At 57.5% G+C, this 10,488-nt stretch overlaps 2 protein-coding genes and 1 long non-coding RNA gene across 7 annotated transcripts in view; 2 read left to right on the top strand and 1 right to left on the bottom strand.

Moving 5' to 3' along the window:
• Positions 1-14: 14 nt before the first annotated feature.
• Positions 15-5,447, top strand: NRBP2 (nuclear receptor binding protein 2). 2 transcript variants are annotated; one of them, XM_008571676.1, is made up of 18 exons: positions 15-138; positions 419-541; positions 616-717; positions 822-911; positions 1,065-1,105; positions 1,209-1,303; positions 1,441-1,464; positions 1,541-1,624; positions 1,731-1,786; positions 1,885-1,980; positions 3,116-3,248; positions 3,362-3,464; positions 3,547-3,597; positions 3,679-3,814; positions 4,831-4,884; positions 4,983-5,046; positions 5,150-5,205; positions 5,294-5,447. In XM_008571676.1, exons 1-18 carry the CDS (start codon positions 16-18, stop codon positions 5,360-5,362), a joined length of 1,500 nt encoding a protein of 499 aa, XP_008569898.1. In that variant the 5' UTR covers position 15; the 3' UTR covers positions 5,363-5,447. The 2 variants fall into 2 exon arrangements, 1 of the variants encoding a protein (XP_008569898.1); XR_550406.1 differs by lacking the exons at positions 4,983-5,046; positions 5,150-5,205; positions 5,294-5,447 and having other exon boundaries at positions 16-138; positions 3,657-3,814.
• Positions 5,448-6,290: 843 nt separating this feature from the next.
• On the bottom strand, positions 6,291-10,096 carry LOC103589642. The gene is made up of 2 exons (XR_550407.1): positions 9,980-10,096; positions 6,291-6,678 (listed from the first exon to the last, which is right to left on the bottom strand). It is a non-coding gene; the product is annotated as an uncharacterized LOC103589642 (long non-coding RNA).
• A 166-nt stretch (positions 10,097-10,262) lies between these two features.
• Positions 10,263-10,488, top strand: part of PUF60 (poly-U binding splicing factor 60KDa) — a 12,500-nt gene continuing 12,274 nt past the window's right edge. For all 4 annotated transcript variants that reach the window (XM_008571675.1, XM_008571674.1, XM_008571673.1 and 1 more), the window contains exon 1: positions 10,263-10,362. In XM_008571675.1, the coding sequence (XP_008569897.1) occupies positions 10,339-10,362 (24 nt within the window). In that variant the 5' untranslated portion in view covers positions 10,263-10,338. The remainder of the gene's footprint in view (positions 10,363-10,488) is intronic.

The raw sequence follows: 10,488 nt of genomic DNA, 5'->3' as shown, positions 1-10,488 counted from the left end.
CGGGCCCGCCGGGACATGGCGGCCCCGGAGCCCTCTCCGAGGCGGGGCCGGGAGCGGGAGCGGGAGGACGAGAGCGAGGATGAGAGCGACATCCTGGAAGAGAGCCCGTGCGGCCGCTGGCAGAAGCGGCGGGAACAGGTGGGCACGAGCGGGGTAGGAGAGCCGCCGCCCTCCGGAGCGTGGGGGACTGGGGGAGCCCGGCGGCCGAAACCTCTCCGCGGCCTCTCAGGCGGCCCGCGCCTTGCCGGCCCTCGGACCCCTTCAGCCCGGCACCCACGCCCCGGCGAACCAGTCTCCTCCCCAGACACCACCCCTCGGCTCCCGGCCGCCAGCCTTCCCACAGGGCGGTGGGACCTGCCTCGCATGCTCGGGCAGGAGGGTGTGGGCAGCGACCGGACGCGTACCCCGACGCCCCCAGGTGAACCAGGGCAATATGCCGGGGGTCCAGAGCACCTTCCTGGCCATGGACACAGAGGAGGGGGTGGAAGTGGTGTGGAACGAGCTGCACTTCGCCGACAGGAAGGCCTTCGCAGCCCACGAGGTGAGGCCGGCTGCTCCCCACCGCCCCCTCCCCGCGGCCGCCCGTGGCCGCCCGTAACCACTCCCGCTCCCCAGGAGAAGATCCAGGCCATGTTCGAGCAGCTGGCGCTGGTGGACCACCCCAACATTGTGAAGCTGCACAAGCACTGGCTGGACACCTCCGAGGCCCGCGCGCGGGTGAGCCACGGCAAGGTCGGGGTGCGGGGAGGCCGCAAGCCTGGTGGCGCGGCCGTGGGGACCCGCTTGCGGCCGGCGGAGCCCAGAGCCCGCCCTCCCTGCAGGTCGTCTTCATCACGGAGTACGTGTCGTCGGGTAGCCTCAAGCAATTCCTCAAAAAGACCAAAAAGAACCACAAGGCCATGAACGCCCGGGTATGCAAAGTGGGTTGGGGTGGCCCTGGGGACAGGGATTGTGGGGGCGCCGGACAGCCTCGGGTCAAGGGTGGGGCGAGGGCGCTGGGCTGGCTCTGCAGGCCCAGCCTCCTCTCCTGAGCCCACCCGACAGAGTCGTGCGTCTGCCGTCAGGCCTGGAAGCGCTGGTGCACGCAGATCCTGTCCGCGCTCAGGTGAGGGCCTGGCTAGTGCGCGCTCTCCCACTCGGCCGCGCCCTTACCTCTCTGGCACCCCCTGACTGGGTCTTGCCTGCTGTCCCCTCCCCCACACCTGCAGCTTCCTGCACGCCTGCAGCCCCCCCATCATCCATGGGAACCTGACCAGCGACACCATCTTCATTCAACACAATGGCCTCATCAAGATCGGCTCCGGTGCTGGCGGGGGTGGGGGGGTGCTGGGCAGGGGGGACAGGGCTGGGGGGACCTGCCGGGAGCCGAGGGCAGAGGATGCCTAACGACTCAGCAGGCTAACTAACGCCCGCTCTCTTCCCCCGCGATGGCTGGCGCAGTGTGGCACCGCATCTTCTCGAATGGTGCGTGGGTACTCTGGGGGGGGGGTTGGGGGCTGTGGAGAGGTTGGGTCTGCTTAGCCCCTATCCTCTCCCACAGCGCTCCCTGATGATCTCCGAAGCCCCATCCTCACTGAGCGCGAGGAACTGCGGAACCTGCATTTCTTCCCTCCAGAGTATGGCGGTGAGTATGGGAGGGGCCCCATCGTCTCCAGGCCCTGCCCCCTCGTCCCCAGGCCCTACCCCCTCATCTGTCCCTAACCCACCCTGCCTTGCTCTCCACATTTCAGAGGTTGCCCACGGGACTGCAGTGGACATCTTCTCCTTCGGGATGTGTGCACTGGAGGTACCTGCTTCATGGCCTCCTACGCCCTCCTGGCTGGGCTGCACCCCATCTCACCTGTGCAGTCCTTTCCTCATATCTGACCTGACCCCACACCCTAGATGGCTGTGCTGGAGATCCAGGCCAATGGGGACACCCGGGTCACAGAGGAGGCCATTGCTCGCGCCAGGCACTCGCTGAGCGACCCCAACATGCGGGTGAGCAGCTTGCCCTATCCCTCCTGGGCTGGCTGTAGGTATACCAGGGTTAGTGCAGCTGAGAGGTTGGCAGCCAGCTGCTCAAAGGCCCACCCTCAAGGAGGACCTCCCTGAGATCACATGTTGGGTTCCAGGCCTAAAGGCCCAAAGGTCAGCACATTCCATGGATAACGAGAACAGAGAAACACACTGTGTGGGCACTATTACTATGCTCATCTTAAAGAAACTGAGGCTCAGACATGCTAAGTACTTTAGAGTGAGTGGTGGAGCCAGTATCTGCACCTGGATCTGTCCAACTCCAAGTTCCTGCCTTTAAGCTTCCAAGAGGTGACAAGGCCCCAGCTTGGGGGGGTGGAGGCATTGTGGGGGTGGGGCAGCCAGAGGAGGTGTAGGATGGAAGCTGCATCCCAGCCTCTCTGGTCAGAGTCTAGCGGCCCACCTCCACGGCCTCTGGGGATGGGAGACGGAAGTTGGAGCCAGGATGGGCACAAGAAGTTGGGGGGATGTACAGACGTGGGCAGGGTGGGGACCCGTCAAGGTCATCTCTGGAGTTGGGCCTGAACTGGGGTGACTAAAAGGAGGCAGGCTGTGGGTAAGAGGGCTCTCACCTGTGACAATAGCACCTACTTCCCACGACTTCTGTGACGGTTGAAAGTAGAGCCTGGGGGCCGGCCCGGTGGCGCACTGCAACAGTGCGCCACTTGGGAGCACAGCAGCGCTCCCGCCGAGGGTTCGGATCCCACATACAGACCGGCCGCTCACTGGCTGAGCGAGGGGCGGGTGCAACACCGAGGGTTGCGATCCCGTTGCCGGTCCCGGTCCGGTACGGGCGTGACACTGAGGGTTGCGATCCATTGCCGGTCACGAAAAAAAGACAAAAAGGAAAAAAAAGAAAAAAGAAAGTAGAGCCCGGAATGCTCTGAGCCTGGGACCTGGATGTCCTCGAGTTTGTAGGAGCAGGTCCTGGCCTGGCTAATGGGATGCCTTCCCTTCTGCAAGAAGGCTCCCACAATATCCCTCAGGAGGGAGGACATGGGGATTGTACCCCTAGGGTCTGGGGACCTCAGGAGTCCTCTATGGTAAGGTTAGAGCAGAGAGCCTCTGCCCACCCTGGCTTCTCCTCTCCATGCTGCAGGAGTTTATTCTCTCCTGCCTGGCCCGGGACCCTGCCTGCCGGCCCTCTGCCCACAATCTCCTCTTCCACCGCGTGCTCTTCGAGGTGCACTCACTGAAGCTCCTAGCAGCCCATTGCTTCATCCAGCACCAATGTGAGGGGCAAGCCAGCCTGGGCTGGACCAGGGGGCCTGGGGTCAGGATGGGTAAGGAGCCCTGCAGGACCCGTGGCTCAGGCCCACTGCCCTGATGCTTCTGTGGCCGGCAGACCTCATGCCTGAGAACGTAGTGGAGGAGAGGACCAAGGCCATGGACCTGCACGCCATCTTGGCAGAGATTCCCCGGCCCCACCGGCCCCCGCTGCAATGGCGGTGAGTAGCATACCACTCAGAAGCCTCCCCTCTCAGCTTCCCTGGCCAGTCATCCCTCATGTGCCTCCTATCCCTGAGACAGGTATTCAGAGGTCTCCTTTCTGGAGCTGGACAAATTCCTGGAGGATGTCAGGTGAGAGCAGGCGTGAGGTTAGGGAACAGATGGCTGTCAGGCCTAAGCCCCAGCCCCAGCCATCCCTTGGTGTGTCCCCAGGAACGGGATCTACCCACTGATGAACTTTGCAGCTGCTCGGCCCCTGGGGCTGCCCCGTGTGTTAGCCCCACCCCCTGAGGAGGCCCAGAAGGCCAAGACCCCAACACCAGAACCCTTTGACTTGGAGACCAGAAAGGTGAGTCTCCACTCCTGCTGATGGTGTCAGCTCTCAGACCTGTCCAGCACTCAGAAAGGGGGTGCCGTTCTCTTAGGGCCTGAGTCCCCCCCAGCCCAGCTCTCCTCCAGGCTGCCAGAGACCAGATCCAGGCTGACCCCTTTGTAGGGGTTAGGAGGCCTGTAGGATAAGCTGGGACACCCTCTTTGTCAGACACTGCTTCTCCCCTGTGGACCCATCCCCCATGCCCCACTTCCTGCCCCCCACCCTTCTGTGCTCCACCTGCACCATGCAGCCTTCCTCCGGACATCTCATCCACCCAGCCCTCTCTGATCCCACCCCCTTGGTTTGCTGATTCCCTGATATTTGAGTCCTGGTGTGACCCCAGACCTTTCTTGCAAAGCTGCCTCCTGGCTAGGGACCACATCTGGTCAGCCTTGGACCCTCCCTCTCACTTTTCATGTACATACCCACCAGGCACCAGAGACTCTGGCTTTGTGGCCCCATGGCCATCGCCTTGATCCGGGCCACCTCTATTCCTCACCTGGACGCTGCTTCAGTCCCTGTCTTGGCCTCCCTCCTCCTGGCTTCTTTCCACAGTACAGCAGAATTCGTGTCCTAACGGTCAGAGCTGCCTGACTTCTGGCTGCCCACAGAGATTGCAGGAGTCCTCAGCCCCAGGCTCTCCAAGGCCTGGTCCTGCGGACACCCGCACTTCTAGGCGGACACATCCAGGCTGCCTCTGTCCCCCTGCCTCCCACAGTTCCCTCCTGTTCAAGGTGTTCTCTCCACCTGTGAAAACTCCTATTCATCCCTCCTTACCCAGACCCCATATATACTCTTCTGGCCCATATATACTCTTCTGGAAGTTTTCCTTAACTCGCAGGTGCCACTGGCTGCAAGATGTGCTTTCTGGGCTCCCCTTAGAGATTTTTCCTATTTCTAATCCCTGCTGTGTCTCCTGGGCAGGATCCGCTTTCGCTGCTCGGCTGCTGAGTTGCGGCCTTTGTAGGTGACCTTGGCCTGCCTCCCCTCAGGTGATCCAGATGCAGTGCAACCTGGAGAGAAGCGAGGACATGGCGCGCTGGCATGTGAGCCCCGCCCCGGCTGGGACGGGCGCGGGGGGCGGGGCGGACGGGGGGAGACTCCTGGTGCCGCCCCTGCCGACCACGCCTTCCCGCCTCCCCAGCTCACGCTGCTCCTGGAGCTGGAGGACAGGCTGCACCGGCAGCTGACCTACGACCTGCTCCCAAGTAGGCGGGCGGCGACCCCGGGCGGAGGGCGGGGACTGCGGGCGGAGGGCGGGGACCCCGGCGTCGCCGCGGCCTCACGCCTCGCCCCACGCCCTCGCCGCAGCCGACAGCGCCCAAGACCTGGCCTCCGAGCTCGTGCACTACGGCTTTGTCCACGAGGTGCGCCGGGTGGGCGCGACCGCGCCGGGAGGGCGCGCGGGGTGGGCCGCGCCCGTCCGAGCCCCCATGCCTCCCTCCCACTCTGCAGGATGACCGGACGAAGCTGGCTGCCTTCCTGGAGAGCACCTTCCTCAAGTACCGCGGGGCCCAGGCCTGATCCCGTACCCCAGCCCTTCGGGACCAGCCTGGGCGCTGCCCGACCCAGCTAGTGAGGACCCGCCCGCCCGCCTCAGCTCAGCGTGGAGCTGACCCCGCCTCCGCGGAGACCCAGGGGTGGAGGCAGGGGAGTGGCCAGGCGCCGCATAGCTTCGGGATCAGGATTCCCCTCAGGCGTCCACAGCTCAGCACTCCTATTTCCTCGGTTCTGCTGATCCCCACCTCTTCTCAACCCCTAAGCTGCCTGGACACTGACTGGGCCTCTGGGTCCTCAGCAAGGAGAGGCTGCCCTGCAGAGAGCCACAGTGCTGGGGCTGGGGGTAGGGGTCAGCCCTGGACAGACTTGCCCAGGGATATGCTCCATCTGGTCAGAGAGAGCAGCCACCCTGGGTTGGCACCTCAGACCCACACAAGGAGCCTGGACCTCAAGCCAATGGTGGAACACCTGCATGTGTCAGGCAGGTGCTGGGCGTTAGGCAGGGCCATGACCAGGCAGAAAAACAGGTGGTAGAGAACCTGTAGTTTAGGCCACGTCAGCAAAGCCCCTGATCCCACCTTCCACATGCTCTGAGACCAGGACCTGTAGCCATCTCTGCAGACTCTCTTCTCCCCTGCAGCCCCCTCCAGGGGGCTGTTTCTCTCCTGCATTACCTGGCTTGGAGGGGTCAGGGGCCAGGCACCCTCCATGTTATCTCCAGCACTTGCTCCCTGGCAGCTGCTTCCCAGGCCCTGAAGATGTCAGCTCCTGGCTCACTCTGAGAGGTTTCACTGCCCTTGGGGATTCTGCCCACCCCCACTGCCCTGGCCTCTTGGTTCTTGGATTGCCTCTCCTCCAAGTCCAAGTTTTGTTAAACAGTCTCAAACATTTTAAATTGTATGTATAAATTTAGTGCATTTAGGTTTCTTTTTAAGTATTTCAAATGTCAAAGTGGGAAGGCTCACTACTTTATTAGTTCTATATTACTGCTGTAAAACTTGCCACAAACTTAGAGGCTTAAAACAACACAAGTTTATTATAATTCTGTAGGGTGGGAGTTTGATACGAGTCTCACTAGACTAAAACCAAGGTGTTGACAGGCTGCTTGTGTTCCTTCTGGAGGTTCTAGGGGAGAATCCGTTTCCTGCCCATTCGGGCTGTTGGCAGAATTCACTTCTTGGCAGTGGTGGGGCTGAGGTCCCCATCTTCTTGCTGGCTATAAACAGAGGGCCATTCTCAGCTTCTAGAGGCTGCCCACATTCCTTGGCTCGTTTCCCCTCCTCCATTTTCAGAGCCAACGACAGCAGGTTGAATCCATTAGGAACCATCTCTCTGGTTCTCTGCAGCAATGAAAGTTTCTCCTTAAGGACTCATGTGATTAGATTGGGTCCACCCACATAATCCAGCATTATCTCCTCCTCTTAAGGTCCTTGATATTAATCACATTTGCAAAATACTTATTGCCGTGTGAACTAACATTCATTGGTTCTAGGGATTAGGAAATGGACATCTTGGCGGGAGGGGGGGGGGGCATTCCAACTACAACACCACCCTAACCAAAAGCCAAAAACCAAAACAAAACAAATTTACCAAGGCATATAAAATAAATGTACAAATACAGTGAATCTTAAGTTATAAATATTCCAGTACTATTTACAAAATTATTCAAATACACTACTCAACTTAAAATCACACATCTAATATAACTTAACACATTCTAGATGGAAATCCTGAGGCTAAGCTGTCTGTGCACCGTCTTAAAGTTTGAGCAACAGATACATGACAGATCATACCAGTGATTAAACCAAACTTAAAAGCATCAGTACTACCATTGCTGCACTTGATCACGCCAATGCTGTTTTTCATTTCAAGTTTTATCTTTTCAGAGTTATATACGTATTGTTTAAAAGTGGAATGGGTTTTTTTTGAGGCCAATAATTAAAAATAATAAATGCAGTCTCTCACCCTGATCCTCCCCAAATTCAACTCTCTTAACTGTTTCTTTAGGCATTTAAAATCCATGTTTCTCAAAACCACGAGGATCCTTTTAGTCCCTGTTTATTGGTTTTTCTACATTAGGTGTCCCCAGTTGGTGTATATTCTGGGGGGAGGGGGCTCACCTTCCCTTATCCCCTGGCCCAGCATCATCTCAGTGTAATGGACATCATAGCCACTTGGGTATTATTATAGCTTCATTACCACAAGTCTCAGCAGAGAACAAGGTGTCCTAGGATTATATCTTCTTTCTTGCACAACTTATTTTCCCTGGAGTTAATAATTGTCTATTTCCTTTGTTTGCTTTGTTTTCTGTATGTGTCACTTACCCATCTTTAGATTCCCTTGCAGAAGTGTGAACCTCCTGTCAATAGTTAGGACTCCTCTCTAATGGACTGCTCAGTGTCATCTTTTTCTGAAGCCTCCATCATGTGAGCACTGCGTCCCAGGCTGCTTGTTCTTGGACTTGTCCAACTGTGAACCTGGGTTATTGTTTCCGATGATTTTCTCTTCATTCACCCCATTTGAGGAGGAGCATCCTCCAAGTTTTCTGAGAGAGGATGCATGGGAAGGTGTGGAGTCTGCCTGTTTGTCCTTATTCTAATTTTATATATGCTTCAAAGTGTAACTGAGTACGAAAAGCTTGGCTCAGTTGAATATAATTTCTTCTTAGGATTTTGAGGATGTCATGTCATTTTCTTCTACTTCCAAGAACTCTCTTGCCTTTCTGAATTCTGACTCTTGCCTACGATCTCTTCTCTTTCTCAACCTTTTCTTTCCCCTAGTGCTTTGGAAATTCTCAAGGCACACTTTCTCATTTGTTGCCCAGAAGCCCAGACCCTTTGGTTCCAGGAAATTTTCTTGAACTATTTCTTTGTTTATTTCTCTCCTTTCCTTACTTTCTGGAAACTGTATTTAGATGTTGGACTTACCTTTTGAGAGGTGCAATCACGTGGTGGTTAAAGGCACAGGCTCTGGAGCCCTCTACTGCTCCCTGCTGTGTGATACTGTCCTGTGCCTCCACTCCCTCATCTGTAGATATGGGAATAATAGCAGTGTTCACTGTGTAGCACAGGGCTGCTGCAAGGATCCCACTAGCTAGTGTGTGTGAAGTAAGATTGGTGCCTGGCACCAAGTCCTCTGAGTACAGTACTGTATTACACATAACGCAAGGGGAAGCTGCCTCTGGAGGGTGGTGTTTGTGGCTCCACCTGGCAGTGGCAGTGAGACCCAACCCACACTCCCACTCATCCATCCCCCTCTATTCTGGAGGCCTCTGGTGTGCCAGGTGGTTCAAAGCACCAAAAGTACTGACCCGTGTGATTAGCATTACATTTTCTGTTTTCTAGCTATCTGGTTCTGTTATACATTCTTGAAGATTTCAGCTTTATCTTTCAATCCTATTGAATTGCTTATTTTTCTCTCAAATTTTTCTTCTGTAAGAGATCTTTCTCATTTGTTGAGTGTTCTTTCTCTGTAGCCTCCTGTCCTTGTTTTTTGCATGCAACATCTATAATGTCTCTGAGGATATCGTTTTAGCTCTTTTTTCTTCTGCTGTGTCCTTCACTGTCTGTGTTCCTTCTGAATCCCTTTTCCTCTTCCTTAGATGTCTGGTGATCCTGGGCTGTCTAGTTGCATTTAAGAGCGAGAAGCTCTGAGTAGCTCAGGCTTATTGCCTGGTGAACTTTGAGGCCAGGGATTTGGCTGGGTCATCCTACTAGGCAAACTCCCCTGCAACTGGCCACTGTTTTCTTTTGAGGTGGGAGCTGCTGCAGAGAGGAGACCTCTTTGAGGAATCTGGATGGCACATGGCGGGGGTGAGGGGGCAGACTCTAGGAGTGGAAAGTAGAGGTGGGGGAAGGAGCAGGGGACTCACTCACCCCCCCATTTTCAGAGCAGGGCCTTGCCCAGATGGCCAGGCGTCAGAGCTCCCCTCTGGTGAGTCTCCTCCCAGCCACTGCTGGGCAGGGGCAGTGTCTGCCAGCCCCAGCAGGTATGGATAGTCTGGGGTCTCCTCTTTTTTTCCAGCTGTGCTTTCATGCATGGTCCCTCAGTCGCTAACTTCCACAGCCCAGCTGGCTAAAGCAGCTTCTGCTGTCCACCTTCCTCCATCTCCACAATGTCCCACCTCTTTGCCCTCATAGGTCTTGCCATAATAAAACTCCTTTCCTATCATTTTATAGGGGTTTCTGGAGGGAAAGGAGGAAAATATACTGCCCTATTTAACTACAAGTGTCTAAGTTCAATTCTAAACTTTCCCAGCGTTGAAAAGAAATCTACCCGACTAGGGAAGACACTTTTGCCTCAGGCAGCTGAAGGTGCCTGAGCTCACAGATGGGGTTTCTTCCTGGCGGATAACTGAGCTGGGGTCTTGGGACTGGGGCAGCTCTTCCGACCGCACGAATGGGCACGGACCCGCGTGCACACTGCTCCCGCACACGCCTGCGGGGCTGGCCAGGGCCGCCTCTGGGGTGCGGTCCACCACCCCTCCAGATGCAAGACGCGCTCCTGCCTTACGAACCGCTGCGAGGGAGAAAACGCTACCAACTGACTGATGACTCTCGACTTCGGAGACGTCACCGGCAAGACGGCGCATCTCAGGGCCGAGCTATGGTGTCCCCGGACTCAACCCCAGCATGGGCGTACATGACAGCACTGCGGAGGCGTCCCCGGTGACAGCGACCGGACGCTTGGGATCCGCCTTCCTGCGAAAAAGGTAGAGAAACGGCGCGGTGACCGCACGCGGTAGACGCGAGATGCGCGGAGAAGAACGCCCGTCCGCGCGCGTCCCGCCTCACGCCACCGCCCCGCCCCGCCGGGCCCGCCCCTTCCGGGGGTGTCATCCGCCCCTCCCCTCCCCACCCGGAAGCGCGTTTTTTTCTCCTTCCACGTCGCTGGCTAAAACACCTTTTATCGCGAGAGTTCCGTCCCCGGCGTCCAGATCGCGCGAGACCACGGAGGGAGCTCGAGCGTGTGGCGCGCGCGGCGGCCGCGACGGACGCAAGATGGCGACGGCGACGATAGCTCTCGTAAGTGAGCCCCCCCGTGGCCGCGGGCGGCCTTCAGCTGGCGGGAGCGGGCTGTCGGCCCGGCCAGGGCGCGGAGGGTCCCCGGGGGCGCGGCGGTGTTCCTGGGCCTCGCGCGGACGCTCCGCG

This window comes from Galeopterus variegatus, unplaced genomic scaffold (assembly GCF_000696425.1).
Source record: "Galeopterus variegatus unplaced genomic scaffold, G_variegatus-3.0.2 Scaffold711, whole genome shotgun sequence".
In the NCBI taxonomy this organism is placed as follows: domain Eukaryota; kingdom Metazoa; phylum Chordata; class Mammalia; order Dermoptera; family Cynocephalidae; genus Galeopterus; species Galeopterus variegatus.
This window is presented reverse-complemented; position numbering and strand designations above follow the sequence as displayed.